The sequence below is a fragment of the Manacus candei genome, unplaced genomic scaffold, assembly GCF_025592945.1.
Source record: "Manacus candei isolate 608988 ecotype Guabito, Panama unplaced genomic scaffold, ASM2559294v1 h1tg000079l, whole genome shotgun sequence".
Taxonomy (NCBI): domain Eukaryota; kingdom Metazoa; phylum Chordata; class Aves; order Passeriformes; family Pipridae; genus Manacus; species Manacus candei.
Genome location: NW_026138127.1, coordinates 621535 through 647898, shown reverse-complemented (window position 1 = coordinate 647898; position 26364 = coordinate 621535). Strand labels below are relative to the sequence as shown.

The 26364-nt window shown below is 42.3% G+C and overlaps 1 protein-coding gene and 1 long non-coding RNA gene across 7 annotated transcripts in view; one reads left to right on the top strand and one right to left on the bottom strand.

Annotated features, from left to right (window-relative positions):
• The window catches only part of RASGRF2 (Ras protein specific guanine nucleotide releasing factor 2), a 128935-nt gene extending 114174 nt beyond the window's left edge, over positions 1-14761 (bottom strand). For 2 of the 4 annotated variants that reach the window (XM_051810835.1, XM_051810836.1), the window contains exon 1: positions 14413-14750. In XM_051810835.1, the coding sequence (XP_051666795.1) occupies positions 14413-14697 (285 nt within the window). In that variant the 5' untranslated portion in view covers positions 14698-14750. Of the gene's footprint in view, positions 1-14412 lie in introns of all 4 variants that reach the window. The other 2 variants (XM_051810837.1, XM_051810834.1) reach the window with 2 other exon arrangements.
• Positions 14762-14878: 117 nt separating this feature from the next.
• LOC127481507 (uncharacterized) lies at positions 14879-25891 on the top strand. 3 transcript variants are annotated; one of them, XR_007908238.1, is made up of 4 exons: positions 14899-14994; positions 24534-24672; positions 25114-25304; positions 25795-25891. It is a non-coding gene; the product is annotated as an uncharacterized LOC127481507 (long non-coding RNA). The 3 variants fall into 3 exon arrangements; XR_007908236.1 differs by lacking the exon at positions 25114-25304 and having other exon boundaries at positions 14879-14994; XR_007908237.1 differs by lacking the exon at positions 25795-25891 and having other exon boundaries at positions 14879-14994; positions 25114-25612.
• Positions 25892-26364: the final 473 nt, after the last annotated feature.

Here is a 26364-nt window from a genome sequence, read left to right as displayed (position 1 = left end):
CAGTGAGGTTACAAATAGTCCAGCTGTGCTCTGCACAGGCCCTTGTTTCAGTTCATGTCTTCCCTCCAGCATACATCGAGTGATCTTCTATTATGATCCAAAAGGGAGGAACAGAGACTTACCAAGCTCATCCAGCCCTCCCAGCACTGCACACAGGAGGCAGCCTGGAAGCACCACATTGATGTCTGTCGGGCAGGAATCAGACCAGGAAGAGGAAACAAGAGCATTTTGAAATTTACGTGAGGCAACAAACACTGACGGGAAAGGCTCAGAGAGGGCAACACCAGAAAGATGAAGCAAATATGCGAACAAACGTATAATATTAGCCTAGTAATTCATTTCAGTTATTAAAAAGCTCATAAATTCACCCATCTAGCCTAAGCGGTATTGAGAACTGCTACAATTACAAATAACTTATTCACAAAAGAAATATGAGGAATAAAAACTCTTTCCAATTTCAGCCAAGTGCACCAAAACCCAACTGCCTGAAATAATAAGTTGTACAACTAAGCTCAACAGGACTAGAGAGAGCATGTTGCCTGGAAGGACAGACCTGCAAGGTGCACCCAACAGATCCCAGTGGCAGAGTGGGAAATAAGCCATGAGCTACAAGACGAATACCCCAGACGAAGGTTTGAGAATCTGTCACTTCTCAGGTCTTGCCATGTGCTTTTCCCCTGTGCAGAAACTTGCACATGACACCTCATGACTAATGCAGAAACCACTTCTGTGCTCACCCATGGAGCCACAGATGAACACCCTAAAACACTGCAAGGATAAACAAACATCCCCATACAGATGGTGTCACCCATATGCCAGCATATGGGATGGAATTACGTGTATTAAGCTGTTTCACAGAACTGCAGCACACAGGAAACCGATTCACCGGAAGGCTCAGGAAGCAAATAACCCCAAATAACCATCCTTCTAGTCTGTGTCACCCAGGCTACAAACACACGTAAGACATGCATTGAAATGTCTTCAAAAAAAGGTAAAAATAAAATAAATAAATCAAAGACATATTTGCAGGAAGTCAATAATCTTTAGGAAAACCTGTTTAAATCAGAGCTGGGAAGAGACTCCCCCCCCCCTTTCTGCAGAAGGTAAATTCATTTCTTTATTTCATACAGAACCACTTGGAATTACTCTGAATTGTCAAGTGTATCCAAGTGGCTGCAGTACTTCCCTCCTGTGGCTGTCCCGCAGCCAGACTATCACCTGCTGACCCACAGAGATGCAAAGCAGCATTCCAGAAAGGTCCTCTCTCTTTAAATTTCAGCACTGTTGTCTGTGGTGCAGACATGACCCCTGGTAGCTCTGCAGCCCCTCTCACACTGTGGATGACAGGGCTCTCTCAGGTCACTGCCCATTCTCGGCTGTGTAATACTGGACACCAGCTACCCTGGCTTCCCTCAGGCCAACTAGTAATGCACTTATGAAACTTCCATCTGCAGCAGGCAGCAAAATATGAGAAAAAACCCTCGTCTGGGGCCTGAAAGCTCACACCTATCACAACAATAAATCTGCACCAAAAGGAGTCGTCTCTGTCGGGTATCATGAATGAATCAAAATTAATCGAAAGCTTCATTTTTTGCAGGCATGTATGTCAGTTTCATGCTGGTTTTTTAGTTTGGTGGTTTTGGTGTTTGGGTTTTTGTTTGGGGTTTTTTTGGTAGTTTTTGGCATTAGGTTACAAATCCAGGTACAGGGAGGTGAGGAAGGAGCACTATGTTAGAGGCTGCCTGGTGCATTGTTAACTCAGTCTCACCAGTGCTAACACAGTGAATGCAGCCCTTTATTAAACAATTCTTCTCTTAGGAGATGCTGGTTCAGCCACCACACATAAGTGAGACATGATTTCACAGTTTGCTTTATCATGATTCTTGGATGCACATCACCCTGCACATTGATCAGCAAAGTTCAGAAACTTCTCTTATTATGTCATTCAGATGCTTCCTTAGTATTAACACTTCTAGCTTCAAAACAGACAATGAGATAAGAAGGAATTACTGCACACACAGTCAGCACAAAATCACTGCAAATACAGTCTGCACAAAACCCAGCAGTTCTGACACAACTAAATTTGGAAGAATAATGAGAAAAAACATTGACCTGCAGCGTTTAAGTGGCACTTTTATTTTTTAACCACTACATTCACAGAGATTGGTTCTACCTCTACCTCTCCTGAGCCAAGCTGGGTCCCCAAAACAAGGAATGATTAGTTACTGTAAGACACCTTGTGGATGTGATTTGTGCATTTTTCACAGGAATCCCAGGCAAAAGGCAGAATCCAGACCCCATAAGAAAGTGTTCTGATCTTATCATAAAATTATCTCTTATTCCTTACCATATAATCTTCTAATGTCTCACACATTGCAAATGCTCAGAGAAGGAGCAGCTGGAAACAGAAAAGCCCTACAGAAAATGACCCCTCTCAGGGTATTCATCACAATTCTTTTTCTGAATACTTTACAAGAAAGGAGTCCTTGGTATTTCCCTCAGCCATCATGTACTTCCTGGGCCAAGAAAGCTACAACCAAAAGATCTCATGACACAAACCCAACATATAAACATAGCACCATCCCAGAAGCCCTCACTTGCCTGAGGGCAACGTAAAAATACTTCAGATATCAAATGCACTAATTCACTTATTGCCTTTGGTATGACAAAGTGCCATTTATTACTGCTTCTCTTTCACTTGCACACACAAATACCTGCATGACCAGTGCTGATATTGCACAGGTCTCTGTTGGATCTCTCCACTCTTCTGTCAGTTCTTCTCCCATCTTCCTCTCAAGAGAGCTTTGCAGTTGGCCTATACATTTTTAATTGTCCCCAACAAATTTATCAGGAAAAAGCACTTATAATTCATGGCTAGGCTTCACGAATGAAGATTTGGGAAGGGCTCTACCACCACATTTGTTGCAAGTGCGTTGATGGCTGAAAAGGCCAATATGAGACAGGCACGTCCGATTGCAAAAGGCACAGCAGAAAGACTCCTTAGATGGTATATTCTGCAATACACGGTTCTTTCTGCGTTGTCTTTTCTCCTCAAGGGTGATCCTGCGTGCTTTCTCAAAGGCATCAGCAGCGTTATAGATGGTGTGTCTCCAGGCCTCCCGATTGGAGGCCAGAGTAGACCAGTTATGTTGATCAATATGGCCAAGGCTGAGATGTTGTTTCAGGGAGTCTTTGTATCTTCTCTTTGGGGCTCCTCTCTTGCGGCAGCCGGTGGCAAGTTCACCATAAAGCAAGATCTTAGGGAGGTGGTGGTCCTTCATCCTTGAGACGTGCCCTGCCCAACGCAGCTGCATTCTAAGTAACATGGCCTCAATACTTGTGATTGCTGCTTGTTCAAGAACAGATGTATTGGTCACATAATCTGACCAGTGAATGTTTAGGATTGTGCAGAGACAGTGTTGATGGAAGCGTTCTAGGAGACGCAGATGGTGGCGGTAGATGACCCATGATTCAGATCCGTATAAGAGAGTAGAGAGCACAATGGCTCTGTAAACACTGATCTTTGTACTTTTCTTCAAGTGTTTATTTCACCAAACTCTTTTATGGAGTTTTCCAAAAGCACTGTATGCCTTTGCTAACCTGTTGTCTATCTCTCCGTCAATCTTACCATCTGAGGAGATGAGGCTACCAAGGTAATTAAACTGCTGGACTGATTTGAGCTCTGATTTGCCAGTGGTGATGTGGGGATGATGGGGGACTTCCTGAGGTGCAGGTTGATAGAGAACTTCTGTCTTCTTTAAGCTGACTTCCAGCCCAGAGAGCTCAGCAGCGTCTGCAAAGCAGGATGTTAAATGCTGCAGAGCTGCTTCTGTGTGGGCAACAAGGGCAGCATCATCAGCATAAAGCAGCTCCCAGACAAGATGGTTTAAGGTCTTAGTGTGGGCCTTCAGTCACCTTAGGTTGAAAAGGCTTCCATCAGTACGGTATCGAATGTAGATACTGTCCTGATCATCAAGGTCTGCTGTGGCCCTTTGGAGCATCATGCTGAAAAAGATTGTGAATAGGGTTGGTGCGAGAACACAGCCTTGTTTCACACCATTAGTTATTGAAAGGGCTCAGAAAGTGTGTTGCCATATCTGACTTGGCCATGCTGATCCTCATGGAGTGAGATGATCATTTTAAGGAACCTGGGGGACATCCTAAATGTTCCAAAATCTGCCATAGACCTTTTCTGCTCACAGTATCAAAAGCCTTGGTGAGGTCAACAAAGGTTACATAGAGACCTTTATTCTGTTCCCTACACTTCTCTTGCAGTTGTCTGAGAACACCATGTCTGTGGTACTCCTGTTGGCTCTGAAACCACACTGACTTTCAGGTAGAATTTCTTCTGCTATAGCGGGTATTAGTCTGTTCAAGAGTATTCTTGCCAGGATTTTGCCAGCAATGGAGAGCAGAGTAATACCACGGTAGTTTGAGCAATCTGATTTAGTACCTTTCTTCTTATACAAAGTGATGATGACTGCATCACGAAGGTCTGATGGTAGTTCGCCTAGTTCCCAACAGCGCACCACAAACTCGTGAAATTTAGCATGGAGTGCAAGGCCCCCATGTTTCCAGACTTCAGGTGGAATTCCATCAATCCCAGCTGCTTTGCCAGTTTTCACCTGCTGTATGGCCTTGAGGGTTTCTCCTGAAGTGGGGGCAGTATCCAATTCATACTTCACCGGTTGTTGTGTGATGGACTGAATTGCTAAGTCTTGGACTACACAGTTGGTACTGAAAAGAGTCTGAAAGTGTTCAGACCATCGATTCAGAATGGAGGTTTTATCTGTTAGAAGCTGTGGTGGTTTGAAAAACCTTTTCTCTGAGGTAGTAATGGTTTGCCCCACTGATAATACTGGACCAATCAATAGTCCACATGTGCCCTACAGAAATTACATGCCCACAGAAACGGAAGAGAAGGTGGTGAAGATAGTTTAGAAGGGGGGTAGCCATGATCTGAGCCACGAGGAGGCAGGGGGCCAGTGAGCCCCTCTGGGGGCCAAGGGCCTCCAGCCCCCAGCCAAGGCTACGGGAGACCCAGTATAGTGTCAAAGCTGGACCGGGTCCCGTAATCAAGAGCTGGAAGAGTTTCCTTACTGTCAGCAGCAGCAGAAGACACTGAAAGCGGCAGCGGAGCAGTCCTGAACAGAGACAATGGTGGCTAAAAGCCAAAAGATAGCCAGTAGCAGCGAGATAACGTGAAGCCGGCTGAAAGACACAGAGATGTTCCTGCAGGAGGGACAGCCAGCAACAAAACAGAGGAAAACTCAACAGGGCTGGTTTGGGGTAAGACAGTATTATTTTCCCAAAAACCAGAGACTCTCTGAAGAGGAGGGGTGGACTTCCAAACCCTTAGGGAGTCCCAAAATGCAGCAGCAGCTAGAGAGAGGGAGAAAGGAGCTGAAAACCTGGAGTTGTCCTGAGAACTGAGCCAGGACAGAATGCAGAGGAGGTGGCCGTGCCCTCTACTACTTCTGCTGCTGCTGCTTCTATCATGCTGGCGAGCTGAGACAGAGCAGAAGAGCTTTGGTAAGACTGAACTGAAAACTGTCTTCAGTGTTCTAACCCAAGAGGAGTGAAGATCTACAAGGAAATCCCCCAAAGGCTCAGGCTCGGGGTTGAAATTTCCACAAAGTAGAATAAAAATCCTGACTGCCATACTTAAATCTGCTGCCTCAGGAAAATGAAGGACACTAACCAGTGCCACAAAAAACTTAAATGAAGGAACTGTGGCCTGAGAAATGACAGAAAGACTTTTCTCTTTTCTTCTTGGACTTTTATTGAAGAAGAGGAGAAATTTAATTTAATGTAAATATATATGTGGGTGTAAATAAACCTTTGTAAATATTTTCCCCTTCCCCCCCAATAATGAATGGTTGTGTTTTGTCTAAAAACTCTCCACATGAGGTGAAAAAGATATCAAGTCCATACCATCGCTAAACCCTCTCACGGCGGCAAACTGTGGGATGGGGGCTTGAACTTAAAAATTAGATTCTTGGGAGTTTCAAACCACCACAGAAGCGTTTGACCATCTGTGCTGAGTAGAGGGCTTTGGACTTGGTATGTAGGCCCATATGCTGTTTTCAGGGCCTCATAGAATCCTCTGTGATCACCTGCATCTGCGCATAGTTGAGTTTTTTCAGCTAGATCGGTCCACCACTTGTTCTGGATGTCACGGAGTTTCTGTTGGAGCTTGCTGCATGCAAGACGAAAGGCCATTTTTCTTGCGTGACAGGATGGCAGTGCAAGGTGTGCTTGGTGGGCGGTTCTCTTCTTCCTCAACAAATTAGGAAGAAGCACTTATAATAGTTCACTAAAATTATTCCGTGAGTGCCAAACTGAAGAGAACATGTCTAGTGCAAAAAAAAGGCTGCAATTTTCTTGTCATGCCTGAGCCTCCATAATGCATGGGGTTAAAAATAAAATCTGATTTCAATCTGGAGGACACTCTGTGAAATAGGTTGAATATGATCTCCACAATTCCTGAGAAGATTTGCTGAAACAGGAGAAACAACTTGAGTAAGGCAGAGGAGGGAACAGAAATCAGAATGAAGAAACAGTGGTCACCTGCAGCCTTTCTACACTTTCAACAGGTGAGGACCCAGCATGTACCCAAAACAACCAAAAGAAAACACCAGTGGTGTGTAGAAAATGTCAGAACAGATGCAAACACCTAATTTAGGATGGGGTGACCAGATCTTCAGACTGTGCTGACTCCACTGGCCAGGACTTCACTCTCTGCCAGGGTATCCAGCTCAGGTCAGGCACCTGAAGGCACATGAAAAGCACCCTGTCTTATACTCCACTACTGCACAAATATAGACATTTACAGAGAATTTATAGCTTACTCAAGGAATGTTAACTAGAGGCACAGCATTTCTAAAATGCAATCTAATGAACTAAATAAAATTAATTAAAGCAATTTAATGAGCTTGCTGAGTTCAAAAGATTGCAAAGGGCACACTGCACTCCAATGGACATCTTGCAGAATTTAGGAACTTGAATCCCACTGGTTCAAGCCTGCAGAATGATTAAACAACATGTTATTCAGCCATTATATCACAGTTAAAAGCCTCAAAAGGCAAAAGATGGACAAAAGTCACTGTTCCACAGTGCCACGAGAAGAAAGAGGAGAATATAATCCCAGATTCTTTTAAATAGTTACACCATTTAGCTGTTAAAACACGATCCTTTTTTTTTTTTTTTAAGAAGTGGTGGAGCTGATCAGATCTGCCACAAAAAAACGCTTCCAGAAGTAAAATGAAAAATGATAATATAGCTCGGTTCAGAATTGGCAGTTTATAAACACATCCTAAAAAAGTTAGTTCTGAGCTCATGACAAGCACCAAAAGATACTAAAATGGCCGGATTGACTTGGGGAAGCCTCTGCTTCTATATATACAGATTCTGTACCTCAAACAGAAAACCTTATGGGATTGGTAAGTCAAAAGAAAACCCAACAAAAAACCCACGCTGGAAGCTCAATTGCAAGCATATATGCCTAAACATTTAGAGCAGAGGCGCAGTGTTAAAAAAAACCCATCCATGAATCAATCCTCAGCATCAGCAATGGCTGGTAGATAGAAAAAAATCGAGAGGTACTACCTAAAATCTCATTTTCCTTCAAGGATGGGGACAGGCTGACAGTACCTTCTTTGTGCATTGGTGTGGCCAGTCCACAGTCAGACAGAAGACAAACATCAACACTGTTCTCAGTTCAGATAAAACCTACCCACTTCCCTCTGCCCCACAGCAGGTCTATGGAAGAGCACCTAAATTCATCAAGTCCAGCTGATAACCCAGCACTGTCATGTTCAGCACTAAACCATGTCCAACTAGTTACCAATCTGCTTAAATGATGAAGAAAAAAAGCCCCAAACCAACAAATCAATTATAAAAATTAAATAAAGGCAAATTAATATAAATGAAGTATAATTATTCAGTAGATTAGTGACTGACTTGCTATTTTTGTGCTCAGAATTTGTTTTCATTTGTAGAAATGTTCCTTTTACATTTGAGGAACTGAACAGATTAAGCCAAGTCGGTGCAACTCCACCAACAAAGGACATGAAATGAAACGAGTGGTAGTACAGGCTGTAAGACCAGTGGAAGAATTAAATTCATGTTAAACTGTTACGATGCTTTATATTTGAAATTTAATTTGAATGTTTCTATCAACAGCACGAGCTACACCAAGCTATGCAGATCCTGGTCACCTCATACAGCCTTTGTGTGATGTTTAAGGTTGGGACTGTGAGACACATTATTCCTACATGGTGTTTGTGTGACAGTTTTGGTCTTTATGCCTTGGGATTTATTTCCAAATTAGTTCTAACCTGTGCTTCCAGTCATTTGCTTGCTGACATTTCACCTGTTAGCTAAAAGGATTTCCCAGAAACCCCACAAATAAGCCTTTGCCAAATGCCATTTGCCTTGGGATCTAATTATCCAATAACTTAATTATGGATGATGCACTTCTGTTGGAGCACACTGTAATATTTCAGGATCTTGTGATACCTTGCAGGGAAATGCTGAGGACTTCACCCCCTCGTTTCTTTTCAATAATACTTTGCCTCACCATAATCTGGTCTTACTACCATCAGTCCCAATGACCCTTCAGTTACTCCCTGAGATACTCAGGTGGTGTCCTTTGTTGCCTTTTGCTCTCAAGGGTGACAGACACTCCAGAACAGAAAAGTGGTTCGTGACCGAAGTCACTGGAGGTGGATTAAGCTGCCAAAGGTTTAATATTAAACTATTAAATGTCATCGATATTGTCCAAGTTCTGTCTGTGTGAATTTAACCAATCTTTCAGGAGTAAGGTAAGTAAAAAATAAACTACATCTGTGTGTAAATCAATTATCAGCCATGCACATTCCCCTCTATTGCACAATTACAAACAGCTCATTTGGTAAAACTATGGAAGAAACAAACATTTTCTAGAGCTAGGAGGAAATGCCTAAATTTTGGCAAAATAGCAGTAAATATAGCTGTCAGATTTTCCTATTCTTCCATTTGTTCACAAAATGTGCTCGCTACTAAGGAAGCAGGTAAACACAAAGCATTTATCAAACAGCAAAGTTCAGTCCCTGGAGAGATCAGAAGAGGTTTTTCTGTTTGTTTGTTTGTTTGGGGTTTTTTGGGCATTTGTTTGTTTCATTAATTTACTTTTATTTTTCCATTTATTTACCACATGTTGCCTGAGGTCAGAAGGCACATTGTAAACTCACTTTTCAATTCTTCATGAAGAGAAAAGGGCAGCCACTTGGCTGCAGCTTTCCTGAAGTGCAAAGCCAGTAACCTGCTTTTCAGTTACCCCTTAAATACAAAACAGAATTGTTTGAACCAGAGTATTTTGGTGACAGTGACCAGACAATAGCAGGGGACAGAGATAACCTGGGAAACTAAAACAAGAACAGGTTACCCCGAAGCTGTCTTCACATAAGACTCTTTCACGAGAAGACCTTACAAAAACACTACTCCCAGGAGGACCAATAGCCATCTTTTTTCATTAACTCATTCTGTTGAAGATATTCCATTAAAAAAAAAAAAAAAAAAAAAAGTTTGGAGAAGATGAAAATCTAACACTTTTTTTTCTTGTCAGAGGCTGAGAAGAAAAAGTCATCTATTACTTTTTAAATGCTACAGAAAATTTCTAAAACATGGTCATCTCTGGTGTACATTTGAATTGGAACTCCAGGCAGTTTCTTGCCCACATGCAAGCAGTAAGATTTATGGACAATGCAACACCTGAAGGTGCCAAAAAGTCCCCCCACCACTCCTCAGCCACCTGCTACATAAAACAGGCATGGGAAGGTGAACAACACGGGGCCTTTTGCCCAATAAAAGTGATTAACATTTAATTCATTATATCTTCAGAAAAAAATGCCCTGTAGATGCTCTTATCAGGTTATATATATATTAAACTATCTGAGAGGGTACAGCAAAAGCTGTTGGTAGCATATAGTTGCCTTAGCACATCAAGGAAAGTATGTAAAACAGAGAGGCTCCAAACACCACAAAATCACTGTATCCTCTACAAAATCAGAGCTACAGTAAGCAGAAAAAAATTCAAATAATTGGATTCTGCTAATCTGTGGGGACAGGGACTTAATACTGCATTTAATTTTGCTAAGTGGAAGGAAGATTATTGCAGGCAAGATACAAAGAATAGTCTCTGCTAAAATTGTGTAACATTTACAAGCCTAAATACTCTAAGACAGTTATTAATAACTGTATCAGAACATTTCCATGTATTCAATGCACAGTTATGAAGGAATCTAAACATACAGGCCTCCTCCCAATGCAGACAATAATAATAATGATAATATTTACATTCCTCTATTCACTTGTTTTCCAATAGTATTTAGAAAAGTATCTATGAACTTGCTGGATAACATATGCCAGCCTTCTATGAAACAGTGCAGAAAGTGTGGTTTTAAGCATTTTACTTCACTTTCAACAGAGACTAACCACTCACTGGAGCAGAGCCATTCTCTTTCCAGAGTTTTTAACAGAAAAGCTGACATTTATTCTCTCTGAGTCTCTCAGTGTCACAGTGAAGGACTTGTTGGGACCTGCCCTTTTTCACAGCCCACAATTCCTGCGGGAAGAAGCAGTTTAACTAATATCAGAAAATTTTCATATGTAGTATTTCCATGTGTTACTTTGCTGTTTTGAAACTCAGATTCTTCCACATTGTTATTTTTTCAATAAATTAATGTTTGTTTTTATCTTTCTGATGATGCCTTAAGCCCCTATTAGTTTTTTATTTTTCTAATTTTTGTAAGTTTTATAAGTAGGTTTTAAAAGCAGCAGCCCTCGTTCCCTTTCCGTGTAGTACAAGTAGTTTACGCATTCCTTAACCCTCTTACCCCATTGTATGCTCCCCATATCAAATCCACCCCTGAATTCATTGGCAATGTTTAGTCTCTTGTCAAGGCAAGGCCTATACTGTTTAGAGAACACCCATATCTAGGCCTGAACAACAGAACAGAGTCAAGAACTAGGTGACTGTGTACCCTCTGTGCTCTGAAGATGATGAGAATGATGAAGAGGTGGTCCCGAAATACACCCCAGACTCAATTCTAAGGGGGTGGACCCGGGGCGGACCAGAGCAAAGGCTACAGGGTGGACACACTTGGGATTGGACATATAGCATTATAAAATGTAACATCTCGAGCACAGCGGGCCTGCATCTTGTAACATCTATTGCCTTGGCACAATTAAACCCTTTCCTTATCTCACCCCTAATTAACTGCTCCTGAGTTTTTTTTCCTTTAGCACCAGCCGAGCAGGCATCACTGAAATGTAAAATCAGTGTTTATAACAACAACGGTTTGGTGTTTACAAAAACTATTTTAAATTCTGATGGAGATCAAAACACTTTTCCATAAAAACAAAACCTCCCCCTACAAACCATTTATTATCTGCAACACACTCAACTTGATCCCACATTCCCAGAATATCAATTAATTCACTCATTATTACTAAGAAAGGTGCTGTACTTTTTAAAAAGAATTTCCTTTGAAGTAAATATCCTTCTGAAGAAAAAAATATTCATACTAATATGTTAGTGGAAAAGACAAAATAAGCACATTCTGTCATTGCAATTTTTTTTAACACTGTAATATTACAGCAAATCTTATGAAGGCATTTGGAATCTTCCACACAATAGTGGTTCCTCTAATACTTTACTCTTCCTTCATGATAGGCTGCTGGAGGAGCCTAACAGCACCAACAGAGGTTAAATATGGAATTATCCAACTGCTGGGATTGTTGGGAGATAACCCAAACCTAGACACATCTGTTTACCAAAATTCAGTCTCCTGTGTGAGGTAGCAGAGCTGCAACATTCCTCCCACTGAGCTCTGACAACTTACCAGTTTTACCTGGCACAGGACATGACAATCAATTCCAAAACAACTCAAAACTAAAATTAAAAGGATCCGCAAGTTAAGGAAAACAAAATCTATTTGTCCCACAAGCATTTTCCATAATCTTCATTACATAACTTGAAGAAAATGCATTGCTTTTTCAAATATCCACTCAAAATATGCTGATGGAGGTCTCTCGTGATTAATTTTGCTTTCTCTCCCTCATTTGTGTAATTCTATAGCACATTATCACTCTAATGTCTAAATTACCTATGTAAATAAAACCTAGACTGAAAGAGATTACTCTTTTCTTCTGTCCCTCGCAGAAAAGAGATCTGATTCTTCAAACACTGGCACAGAGCTTCTCATTTTTTTCACTCCATTAATACATTTGTGTGGTTAAATTAAATTAAATTAAATCTAGGCAGTATTTTTACACTAACTAACATGTTGAACACTGAGTTTTCATCATCATCTGATTGATTAATTAAAAAATAACTTTGTGTGCCTCTGTTAATTAAGAGGTTCATGGTTTATTACTTCACACCTGTAAGAATATAAGCACATTTTCTGAATTAAAAAGACTGTTTAATTTTCAAATCTTTCTATTTTCTTCTTGTGATGGATCAGTTTTAGTCACTAAGGGACTTTCCTGTATACCTTAGCAAAAGTTTGTGTCTATATGTATATACAAACAAGGGTGCACTTTAATGAAAAAAGGTCTGTAAAAACTACTAAAGCTCGAAAGCTTTGAATAAACGTTTTGGGTGAAGCAAAAGATGAACATAAAAAGATATTTTCTAGTGATCTACCTTGAAAATTAAAACTAGCACCCCATAAGAAAAATGAAGTGTTCTTCTGCCTCTTTAACAGCAGCCCGCTATTGCTGAAAACCAACATAGCTGATGTTTAAACCAATGTAAAGCTCAGCTTCATGATCTGTAATTATTTTGTCTCTGCACCGCTAAATGCAATTTTGAACAACTCATTCATCAATATAAAAACACAATTTAAGATTCTAAGGGAACAGATATGGAAAGGATTTGTTTTCACACAGTTCTCTTCATCAAGATGTGGTTTAACAACACTATCGATAAACAAGTGTACAATCTAAAGCAGGCACGGCAACATCCACGTTTAATTTCATGTGGGGAATCCTCTAATATTCCATTTATAATGCTATAAAAACATGTCTCAAAGTAACGAGTGAGAGTGTGAGGGGTGAATATGACAAAACCACAGCCATCCCAGCCTCCCAAAGTTCACTCATTAACCGTGTACCATCTGAAGGCTGCTGAAGCACAAGTATTTGTGCTAAATGGGTAAGAAAGCACCAAAGCTCTCTTTGCAAAGGAGACCATTCTAGCCAAGCACGGCGATGTGCTGGGTTTCAGAGCGTGGCTTTGGTCTGCGTCCCTTTCTCACAACCTTGGGGAAACGCCTGCGGGCGGCTCAAACCACGCTCCTCGCAACCACCCAAACTTCCCCAAACCTGTGTGACACCTGTTGGGTTTCTCCAGTTCCGGGAGAAAGGCGCGAGGGCACGGCAGGCACAGACACAAACACATTTCAAACCCGCAGCAAATAAGATCAGGAATTCAAATGAGGCAACTGAAGGCGTGTGATTGAGATACTCGATCTCTGTCTACGCTGAACAACCACGGCGTCCTTCTCCTCAGGATTATGTAATGCACGGAGAGTATTTAAACACCCGCCTGTTTGACACAGTCATGTCAAACAGATCAGCTTTAGGGAGGATCAGCTGGGGGCGGGGGCCAGGAATTCGACAGTTCACGGTTATGAACCACCACCCCTCTTGGGAAGGAATCCCACCAAAGCCTTGAGGGTCCTCCCCCAAGAACAGGCAGGAGAGACCCGGCTCGGGCGTTGTGCCACCATTTCTATCTCAAGCAAGATCGGCTTCACAACACCTGCGTGGCAAAGAACCTGCCCACTCCTGCGAGATTGCGCGGGCTGCAAATCAGGGCACGGACTCGCTCCTGCAGGGCAGGAGTTCCCGAGGGGGAGCTGAGAGCCTGTTACCCCTTCAGAGCATCGCTGGGAAAGGGGTAGCCCCGCAGGGAAAAGCTCGGTGACTCCTTAGAGTGTCCCTGTGCTCTTTTGGGACTTTGGCCCTTCGCACCCTCTGTTTGCTGAGTTTGGTGAGACATGTATAGCTGCACCAAAGAAGTGCTGGCATCAAGATGACACGACACTTCGTTTGTGGGATGCTGCTCTTCGGGCACCCCACTGAAATTCGGCTTGCAGTCACTGGGGGAAAAAAAGAGTCAGGGAGGAGGGAAAAGTCACCGCAGAGGACAAAAAAGCCACCGGCTTCGCCGCTTTCTGAGTGGCTGCTGCCCTTCCCAGCGCTCCAGGAGCTCCAGGAGCGGGAGGGAACTCCCCGTGGGGGCCAGAGCCCGTAGTGACACCGTGACCCCTCCGGGGAGATGCGAGGGGGGCGGCAGCGCCCGGCTTTCCTCCCCCCCTCCCCCTCCTCCTCTGGGGCGCGGGGCGGCCGTCGGGGCGGTACCTGCTTGTCCAGCGCAGCATCCTTGGCACTGCCGGCCGAGCATCCCTTGGGAGCCGGCACCCGCTCACAGTTGCAGCCCTCCAGCATGTACATGCCGGCGGGACGGGCGCTCTGCTCACCCTCGAAGTAGAAGAGCACGTTCTGGTAGAGGGCGAACCACTTCTCGTGCCAGCGGTTGGTCTCCGCCGTCTTCTTGCTGAGATAGCCCCGTTTGGTGCCCTCCTTGCGGGCCAACAGCGCCAGGTACAGGGCATGCCCCTCGTTGTACCGCACGCTCTTCTGCATCGTGCCCGGACCCGCGGCCGCTCAGCAGCTCCGCGGCCGCTCCTCATGGGCTCGGGCAGCACCGACGGCGCGTCCCGGCCCCGGCCCCGCGCTACGCCCGCCCTCGGGGGCCGAACGGCGTGTTCCCCGCGGCCCCCGCCCCGCCCCGCCCCACAACACCTCCCACCGCTCCGCAGCAGGAGCCGGAGCGGGCGCCGGCGGCGGGAGCGGTCCGCGGGCAGTGACGCGAGGGATCAGCCGTAAATCCGCTTTGGAGAGCGATTTAAAGAGCAAAGTCGCCGCCGCCGCAGCGCCCAGGTCCCTGCCCCCCTTCTCCCCTCCCCCATCCCTGCATCCCTCTCTCCCTGCATCCCCCTATCCCTGCATCCCTGCATCTCTCCATCCCGCTACCCCTCCGTCCCTCCCTGGGGGTGGATGGAGCGGGGGTTCGGGCGGTGAAACCCGCGGGTAGCGGTGCTCTCGGCCGGCCGGGACGGGCCGTGAGCCTCCGGGTTATTTGGGGCCGCCCGTGGGTTTCTCGACAGTTTCCGCCTTTCCGATTCTTCGAGCGAAAATCTTAGAAAGTGACAGGGCCGAGCGAGCGCGGCTGCCGGAGCCGGCAACTTCTCCTTCGAGCGAATTGCAGCGAAATGCAGCAGTGAAATACAAGTGAAATATCAGAAACCCGTCACTTCTAACCCGATACTCGCGCTGGTTAAAGGCGCGGGGGGGGGAGGAGGGGGGGCGTCGCAGATGTCGCCCCGCGGAACCGCATCCCCCCGAGCACCGCGTGGCGCGCAAAGACCACCCCGGCTCGGGGTGCGGGGGGCTCTGCCTGTGCCGGGAATCGCTTGAGGCACGCTGGGACCATTTTTAGATCCCAGCTGGCGGCTGTAACACGCAGCATCGCGGGCGGGGACGCGAGTGCAGGAGGAGGGTGCATGGGGACCGCCGAGAGGAGGGGGCGGCTCAACACATGCCGAAAGAAAAATGTGCGAGGAGTTACGCGGGTTTGTTTTCGCACTGGGTTAGTCAGGATGGCAGCAGGTGCGATCCGGTTCCTGCACTCAGGACAGTGGTACCTCCACGCCTTAATTACAGCAAATAAATTTTGGCGAGAGAGCTGGCAGGAAAAATTATTTTACATAAAACATAAGCAATATGGAACTTTCTACCAACCAGAGCACCCTGCACCTTTGATTTAGCAATTTAAACTTCCTCTTAAGGTTCTTTCAGGAAAAGGCATTTGGAGCTGTTTCATCTGATAATGTGTTTTTCTTCTGTAGCTTTCTATCTCTTTGGCTTTATTAAGTCTTAGGAGTCAAAAAATAACAGAAAATTCATTCTGTTACTGACTGTTCAAAAAAAAGCTAAAATTACAGTATTGCTTTATAATACTCAGAGTTAGAAAATTTTCCTTGTGTAATCTGTGTCAGCAATTGTGGTTTTTAGTATTATTTACAGGAACTCTGGACCTATGCAGGGGTGTAAGGCTCTTGTCCTGTCAAAAGAAAATTTCATAATAGAAAAAACAAACAGATACACAAATCCTTCTAGAACTGAGCATCACATAGAAATTTGAGCTTAACAGGTCATGTCTAGGGAAGTCCAGGTTTCGGACAGGGATTGGTACCGTACCTGTGACTGGAATGTGTGAGATGAGTTGTGTTCCTGCATCTCAGTGACCGGGGTCTTACTAGCCTCTTTCAGTGCCTGGGTTCCACTCAGATGCTGCTATCCAAGTCAGTGGATTAATTCAGTGTGTAAGATTCCATGGAATATCCTATCTCTTGGTGCAAGCAAATGGCAAGGCAGCAAAACCAAGAGAGAGAAGCAGACTGCCACTCCAGAGAGTGTTCAGATGTTTGACACCCAGTGAATACTCACAGCTTTCCAAAACAAGCACATCGTACATCACGACCAAATGCTGCAGCAAGAACACATCTTTGCCAAGATAAAGTTGCAAGCTTTTGTCCCAACTTACATAATTTGTGCTTTAATAAAGCTTTTGCATATATCACAAATGATCACACATCATCTATTCCACCAGACTACCTGAGACACACAGAAAAAAATAAATGACAGGAGTTAATTTTTATCTGTAAATAAAGCGAGGGTTTCCTTTGACTACATCATTTTCTCCAAGACACGCAGGCATTTTTCCTAAGCTGAAAATGTGGAATATGTCATTGCATAGCAATCCGTAGGAATTACAGGGAGTCTAATGTTCATGTTCACTACAGTGAACACTGTTCATGTAGCTATCAGTGTGACCTTTATTGTTGAAGTACAATGATATTTTCTTTATTACTTGATCATTCTTATACAAGGACAACCTAAGTTTTATTACTTTAAATATCTACTACATATCTGTGAAAAGTATATGCTATCTAACATTTAAATGTAACCATATATGATTTTAAAAAATTTCTTCATTAGCAACAATAAGGAAGGGGTTGTTTATGCTTTTTAAAAAAAGTAAAATGCTATGCCAAATTCATATATATGAACACAAATGAGTTATATGTGTAAACAGATGTAAAGGAATCTGGGGTGTAATTTATTCCATAGGGCTCTGAAGAAAAAGAACATACAGATAAGCACACTGATTTACTTTATTTTATATCTTAACCTTCACTTTAGTGTATTTTAATTCCAGAGGATTCATTTATAGAGCTACATTCCCAAGTCTTGTCATCATAGGCCCCTAGGAGATTTGTGTAGAACTATGGTGGAAAGTTGTGGTCCTGTCTCAACAGAGAGGACCCCATTAGTCTGCATTTACCCTGAATTTCCCATTGGGACCTAGTCCAGTGTGTTCATAGCTGTCATAAACAGGGAAATAGATAGTGTTGTACAACAGTGGAATTGCTGAATCTGATGCCCAGAAGTGCTTGAGGGGCAAGTCAGCGAGTTGTCACTCTTTTGGGTGACAGGAAAATCTACTTTAGAAACTGCATAAAATTTAGGCCTCTATTCTGAAAAACACTTTAAAAAAACCACTGTTAATGTAATGGTAATAAAAAACATTGAAGCAATGGAAAAAAATTAGTTATGCTATTATTTTCATGTCCGGGTTTGTATGTATTTGCTCTAAATTTTTATATGCTTATTTGTCACTAAATTATTGTTTATATTTTCATGCCAAGGTACCAAATACAAAATAAATTTGTAACACTGTTAAACAGCTGCTCTATAACTTATGGGGGAAAAAACCCCTGTGTTTCACTAAGAATATACCTACATGTCTCCTCTTAGAATCATAGAATAGATCGGGTTGGAAAAGACCTCCGAGATCATCAAGTCCAACCCCTGATCCAACACCGCTGTGGTCGCTAGACCATGGCACTAAGTGCCACATCCAGTCTCTTCTTAAAAACCTCCAGGGACAGTGAATCCACCACCTCCCTGGGCAGCCCATTCCAATATCTGATTACTCTCTCTGTAAAAAATTCCATCCTAATATCCAACCTAAACCTCCCCTGGCACAGCTTAAGACTGTGCCCTCTTCTCCTACTGCTGGTTGCCTGGTACAAGAGACTGACACCGACCCGGCTACAACCTCCTTTCAGGGAGTTGTAGAGAGTGATGAGGTCTCCCCTGAGCCTCCTCTTCTCCAGGCTGAACAGCCCCAGCTCCCTCAGCCTCTCCCCATAGGACTTGTGCTCGAGTCCCTTCACCAGCCTCGTTGCTCTTCTGCTCCAGCACCTCAATGTCCTTCCTGAAGTCTTCTTATAGATTGTCTGAAAGGTAGAACTGAACTAATATCTTCTCTGGAAGTTTACTTAGTTTTGTTGATATAAGTGTTTACTACTCCAAGCATAGAGTATAATTTGGCTATTTGAAAGGCATTTATAATATTCAGCTATGATAAAGCAGGAAAATTTTCAAACCTGTGTTATACATTATTGGTATAGTAAGTCCTGAATATCTTGAAATTAATGGGAAACACTCATGTATGGAAATGCAATTTACCTTTTATAGATCACCTTTTGAATTACTACAAACAATTTTGGGCTTAATACAGCTCCTGATGTGGTTCGAGAAGATTTACTATTCCTATTTTATGCAGACATTTTTTTGTGGGAATTGCCTTGTTTAACCAGTTTTAGATCATTGTGAACACCAGTTCGTGGTAATTCATTCCTTGTGGAATTACTTGTGACTACAATATCTTTTGGTGGTATGAGAAAGGTAATGGCACAGATGTCCATGAGATTCCCTCCTTCAGGAATCTCAGGCCAATACTCAATGGGAGGTTTCAACAGAAGGCAGGCAACTGCAGGTCATTTACCTGTTATGCAGGTGAGGGTGTCACCATCATCATCACCATCACCACCATCACCACCACCACCATCATCATCATCATCAATCAACATCATCATCATAATTTTTTATTATCATGCCTAACCTCTTACTTCTAAATGCTGCGTAAACACCAGAAAAATATCCAAGCCAAGAACAATTTAACCTAAGCCCAAGATTAGGTCCCCAGAGCCAGTCAAAAACTGTACAAGGACTAGTCAATACACTGCCTGTTGTGACAGGCAGCAGCATCCTCAGGACACAGCTTGCATGTTTGTTGCTGGGATTTAGGGAGAAGAATAGCAAAATAAGGTTTTAGAGGAACTCTTGAAAGAAACAGTTTGGTGTGTCTGCAGAGGTCATTGGGGAATTCTTGACTGTGGTCAAGGATAGAATGGGAAAATACAAAGGACTGTTGAAAAGAAATGGAGAAAAAGAATGTGTGGCAGAAGGTGTCTCACAGGCAGGCTGGAGAAAATCAAAAGCAGAAAGGGGAAAAAAAGGAGAAAATCTGGAATCAAGGGACTCAATTAAATTGAAAAAATACTGCTATTTAGGCAGGAGGCAAAAGCAAGTGGGTTGAGGAAGAATTCAGCCTGGCTGGCAGAGTGATAGTAATGAGCATACAGTGCAGAGGAAACCAGTGTGAGTGATCAAGGGTTGGGAACAGCTGGGAATTGCTGAGCATGTCTAGGGGTTAGCAGGACACGCAGGAGGAATAGAGGAAGGAGGAACTGGGATGTGATAGTAGGGAGGGAATCATGGAGAAGACAAAGTTGGGAGTGACAGCAGGAGAGACATGGGTGCTGGGTAAGGCTGGAGAATCAGTTGGTAAAGAGGTTAAAATCACCCAGAGATGCTGGGGGGTGGTGAAAGCAGGACTCTGAAACAGGAGAAGAGACCAACACAGAGAGGGTGAATTGAGGAGACTGGTGGGCAATAAAGGGGAGAGAAAGAGGAGGGTAATGTAGGGTCAGTTCAATGCGGCACATCTACTGAGAGGATTAGATCAGGGTAATGCTGGGAAAGGAAGGGGCATTTCAAATGTGGAAATGCTTGTAGTCCAAATCAGCACTGAAACCACTGGGAAAGAAAAGACAGGTAGCTTTTCTCTGTAAGCCTGTTTTCAGCTGGTTCCTCTTCAGCAAAGGTTTGCCAGCTGGGACCAAAATGGAAGAGTCAGTATTCAGCTTGTTGACCATACATATTAATTAAAAGCTCCAGGGGTATTTTATTTAATACAGATAACAAACATAAGCTAAGTTCCAGATGCAAGCATAGTGAAAAAGACATTTTAAAATTTCCTTCACATGGCTACAATTTTCATACTGAGATGCACACTCACTTAGTGGGAATACGACTGACAGAGCTGAGCCCCAAATTTTAAAGTTAGCAGAGATTACTCCCTTATCCCCTGCTCTGGGAGCTGTGTAACGAGAATTTCACAGACCCTGTGATTAGTGTGGTGCCCTTAAGAAGAGTATTGTCCTACAGCTCACAAATTGCCAAGGCATGAAACTGTCTCAACATTCTTGGGAGATATTTTAAATTAGTACTTTCAGTGTTCCACAGACACCGGCATGCAGTAACAGAGATTTTATAATGTTCTCCAAATGTGAGTCAGGAGAGGCAGCCTGATGGCTGAGCTGCTGAAAGCAAAGGGTTCAGCAGACACAGGCTGTGATTACTCTAAGTTTAAGAAAGCCCTTGGTAACTGGGAAAATGGCTTTAGAATTAAAAAGACGTAGTAGGATAAAATTTCTTTTCTTTTTTTCTTATTCCATGTGAACTGAGTATAAATGCAAATAACTCCTTGCTTATTTTGTCAAGATGCTCTCATATATTGGCATAGAAATAGGAAAAATGTGTAAAATATTAAAGCGTACTCATTTCTTTGAGAAAAGTAAGCCCCACAGATTGGAAGAGAGTGCAGTGGGTGCCATCCGGAATAAGTAAGTAACCCTGGGAAGAAATTGTGATGTTTACAAGGCTTGATACTAATACAGAGAATTCTATCCATCTGGCATGAAGCCTACAAATAATCTGCCGCAGGGATGCATAATCCTATAGAAACAGGTTTGACGATCCAGAAGTTGCATTCCCCACAGTCACCTTGAAAGAGACATTTAATGTGTTATGTATCTGAGCAGCTTTCAGAGGTGCAGCACCTGACTTTGAGGGCAGGCAGACCCACAGACCATAAAAATCAGATTTATGGAAAATAGAATCCACAGTTCTCTTAACAGAAATCAAACGTTGCAGGGTACCCACATCATCTCCAGATCATGTAAGAATTCTGAGTTCAGTACCTTTGTACGAGAACATTGCATTTATTTTTGATACAGATGCAATACACTGAAAACCATTTTAATGACTCCGTTCAGATGCAGCTGGGACTGTACAAAGGCCTGGAGAAAATGTGTGTAAGAACAAGAAAAAATAATCTTAAAAGGCTGTAGGCAGAGCATCCCTGAAAACAGTGATCTGAGCCAACTTTATCACCCCACGCATGCAAGCAGAGATACACCAAACAAGAGACTTGTTTAACAACAGAAAGGAAATTGAGCTTAACATCAGTCCCTTTTTATTTGGGGGATTTCTGGACAGGTGGGAAGTGGATACCAGGTGTCTGTAATTGCTGACTTACTGTTGATAATGAACATTCTTCCCTGTCCATGTTTGTGTTGTTCACATTCTCAGCTGAAAACCTTCATAGCTGCTTGGATTGCAATTTTTTTTGGGGAAAAAAAAAAAAAAAAAAAAAAAAAAAAAAAAAGACAAAAAAGGGAAAAAAAAAGAAAATAAGAAAAAAGAAAAAGAAAAAAAGCTGAGAAACGTAATAAAAAAATAAAAAATGAACACAATATCCATCTACAATTATATCAACTCTTACAGAAAATTTGTAACTTCATCATTAACAGTAGAATGCTTTCCAAGGAAAAAGTGTATTAATTGCACTTCATATTAATGCATACAAATTTTTAAATGGAATACAAAAATAACATTTATTGTACTTTCTACAAAGCTGCCCCTGTTACATGCAAAAGCGAGCAAAGGCCTGAATCCATATAAAAATTACACTTGACCTTTTTAATGCATATGATCATAATAGTATGATCATAATATGATCATAGTATGATCATAAATATGATCTATATGATCTATTTCACAAGTAGGTTCCTCTTGAATGCATACTAAGAATGTAAAATCAACATACTTTGATAATTTTTGATAATTTTACCATTAAAAAGTAAAATTCGAGTTCATCCCCTTATTATTATGTTTGTTTTGTCTTCTTTGGTCAGTTGTATTGTTTTGAATGTTAACACAACCCAACTGGTAAATACTGGTGTTAGCAAGGGGAGGTAAAATGTATATTTGCTCCAATTTGACATCCTATTTGATTTTATCAATAATATGAGAAATAAATAATCCGGTTTTATTATAAGTAAATTGATTTAAGTGGAAAGCAGGAGGTGCTGGGATTTTTTTCTTCTCTTTCATGGAGAAGAGGAGGAGGAGACTCGTGGAGACTGTAAGGTGAAAGGCCCCGTCAGGCCTTGAAACCAAGGGAATGTCGTGGTCGGGGTAGGATAAAATATATAAAAATGGAAAATTTACCCTGGCCACGTGGCTGGCCTTTGTGTGCAGAGGGATGTCATCAATCAATCAGGAGGGAGGGTGACACCCCCTCCTGAATTCAAAAAATTACCTTTTAAGGTAAAGTACCTGTTATCTGTTGAATATTCAACATCTTAGGTGGCCAAGGGTACAAAGAGGGCGCGTTTTTCAAACCGCCTGTGCTTTTTCCAGGCGTGTGGCTTGGGACTGCACCCAGCGCTGCAATAAAGGATTTCTTGCTGCAAGTTTCCTTGTCCTGCAGATATTTTTTGCTGTTTCATAAATTGAAAAGGGAGATTTTTCTCACAATAATAAAGTTAGATTTTCAATATTCAAGAATTTTGAGTGAGATTATTCCTTGTTTGAGTGGTGTGTTTTTTCACAAAAAGAGAGGTGAACTTTACTGGGTTTATTTTTTGCTGTAGTTTTTAATGGCTTTGGGGAAATAATTCTAAATTTCTGACACGTGTAGATATGTGCTGGTTTAAAAGTTAACCAGCAGGGGGAATGAACTCAACTCAAAGGAGAGATTATAAGTCAGAATAACAATTTATTAAAATAATACAGTAAGTACAATAATACAAACAAACAATTGGTCTCAACCCACAAAAACCCAAATGTATAACCCAGTACTCTGGGGCCTGAACAAAGTGGTGTTCCTTGGGCCCTGTTTGAGTCCAAAGTATAGGGAGAGGGGAAGAACCTGCTGGTGGGAGAGCTGCTGCAGTCTGGCCAGAAGTGGTGATCGCAGTCCAGTGGTGGTCTAAGTCTGTTTGAGAGCGATGAGATGCAGCCATCCTCTGGATCCCATGAGTGGGTTGAAAAATGTTCCAAAACTCCAAGATTATATATCCTCCAGTTCAGGCAGGAATGTTCAGTGCTCCCCTCAGGGCGGGGAGTTCCACAAAGGGTGTAAGGACAGAAACATCCTCCTATCTCACAGGCCTCTTAACACCTAGTTTATAGCCTGAGGAGTCAGGCTCTATGGGCAGAGGGTGCGAATAGTCTATTGACAACAATAGTCTAGTTTCTGGGAAATGACATGGAAGGCTATAGAATACAGTTTTGGGTTACACCCACCATGATGAACTGATCTCAGCTGTCCTAACTAGGACAAGATATAAGATCAGACATAGCTACAGCACAGTGGTTTTGTCAGATATTAGGAATGGCTAATTAGATAATACCTTAGAATCTTCTTCAGGGAGAGCAAAAAATATCTGGAATTAACACATCCTATAGGTACATGAGCCTGCAGTACAGGTAAAGCAGGGATGTGACACCCACAGTGTGTGGGTGAGAAGCATCGTCTCAGTTTTCAGATTTTAAACAAGCTTATCCATCATCCACTGTGCTTAATGCAGAAATCTCTAAAAGAAAGGTTCTCCAAAACTCTGGGAAAGAAATGGATGAGGGAAATTATACTTTTCAACCATTTGTCCTCTTCTGATGGAAAATGCATCCTGTGTACTTCTCCATGGTCTCTACAGTGTTCTCACTCTGATGAAGTTTAACTTGTATCCCCAAAAATCAGCCTCTGTTTCTTTGACAGAAATCTTTCTATTATATATGTGTATTATATACACTTTCTTAATACAGATTGTAGTTACCTTCATTAACTGCTTATCTATACATTTCTCTTTTACATGTTAATTCCATTGGGTTTAAGGAACATTTTTGGACACTGTAGGTGTTATCAGTCACTGAGACAATTACTATGAATGATTAAACTTGTTCATCCTATAAAACTAACTTTTTACCTCCAGAGGGTCTGTCATTATATTTCAGTGTTTCTCCCCTCTAATTCAAGCTGACAGCCAGTATAATCCAAAGGAGGGAAAATGAGAGGTCTGGAGTGGAGGGCACTTGTGTTTAGTACAACACAGGATGTACTAAAATAATTTTGGGGAGTTTTGTTCTGTGTTTCTCAGGTACAATGAAAAGCCTGGAGTTTGGAGTCTGTGCAGGAGGGGAGAACAACTCCAAGTTATTCCTCACAATCCCTCCAATAGCCACTTAAAAGGTTTCCAATCGACTTTTCAGAAAAGCTTTTAAAGTGCTCTGAGTGAGGTAAGTGAATGGCATCTGGAATTAGTAATGGGACACAGAGCTTTATGCCCTCAAGTCACGGGTTCACATTCACTGAAAGAGAGCAATTAGGACAAATCCTGCTCTAATTTATAAAGTATCCACTGCAGCAAGTGGTTGCTCATTTATCTCTGAGTTTTTGCCTGGTGTCTGGACACTGGGGGATGTAAAAGGGTCAGTCTGTGCTCACTGAATGTGGGAAGAGCATCTACCTCAAAAGGCTCAAAAAAAGGGAAGAAACACCCCAACAGCCCCTTGGGGAATCCTCCAGGTGTGAACAGGCTTTGCATGTGCGTTTTGCATCTCCTCCCTATTCCAGCCCACCTCTGGAACTCTGACAGCATTTAAACGCTCAGAAAATGGCATTTTTGAAAGCAAAACGTGCTAACACTTTCCTGCTGGTTTCTGCTCCTTCCACTGCAGGTAGGAATGAAATGGATCCTGTGTGATTAATCCTACCTACATCCCTGCAGAAGCTCTAGGCACCCATCACAGCTGGACTAATTTTATCATGTTGCCTGTTCATCTATGGCTGCAAGAACACTTTAAACTGTGATAAATGATTGACTCACATCTGGATATGTCACATAATACACAGATACCTGGATATAAAGGTTTTACTGTTCAGTGCCATTCTGTCTTTTTTTCTTAACAGTTATAACTGTTCTCCATAAGATAAAAGATACTAACTGCCAAAAATTAGAGCCATCAGATAGGACTAAAATTGAGTTATTACATAAAAATGGATGTGAAATACAGATGAAATGTATATAATTTATGTAAAAACTATTGTTCTGATTTCATTTCTCTTTGCACCAATTTTATGCTCTGCTTTCTTGGATTGCTGCTCCAGCTTGAAGTGAGCTGTGAGCTGTACCTTGTCAGCCTGACTGGGATGTACTGTATAAATTATATAAGTTTATTAACATATATGCATCAGAATAGCTGTTAAAATTAGAAGTACTAGGTCAACTGAGGAGCAGTCAAGGAAAGGAGTTGGGTAAAGGAGCTAGGTAGACAAGGATGAAACAAAATAATGCTGGTTTCATTTGGATTTCTTAGTAATATTCACTGTTGTCATTCTCTTTGCTGTTTTCTTCCTAGATGGACCAAAACACTTCAAATAGAAAATACTCAGGAAAATAAGTGCTTGTTTATTCTGCTACTGATAAAACACCCTTTTCTCAGCTAATCCTGTTAATTAATCAAACAGAAATACAGGTAAGCACAGATTTTCTGCAGTGCTCATCTACTGAGAAAAAAAAAAAAAAAGAAGAGCGGAAATATGAATCTATTTGCATTAGAAACAAGAGTTTATTCCCCAAACACATTTTTCATTATAATCAATTATGTTGGAAGTTTTGACCAAACACAGCTGGTGGTAAAAAGAATCATATACTCAAAATTAAAACTCTTCAAGAAAAAACAAACCAGTGGAGATGTAGTGTCATAATGCAGCAAAGCATGTCATGTACAGGTGGAAGAGTTGCAGCAGCCTCCTGCCTCCCCCAAAGGAATTGGTTGGGGTATGGTGGCATTTGGGACCATGTCCACAGTTTTCAGTGCTCCCCTTGTCCTCAAACCACAAAAATCATTATCAGAAACAGCCCCTTCAACACCTCTGCTTCAAATGCTTGAAGTGGGGGTGAAGCTTGTGCTGGAAAGACCTAGGTA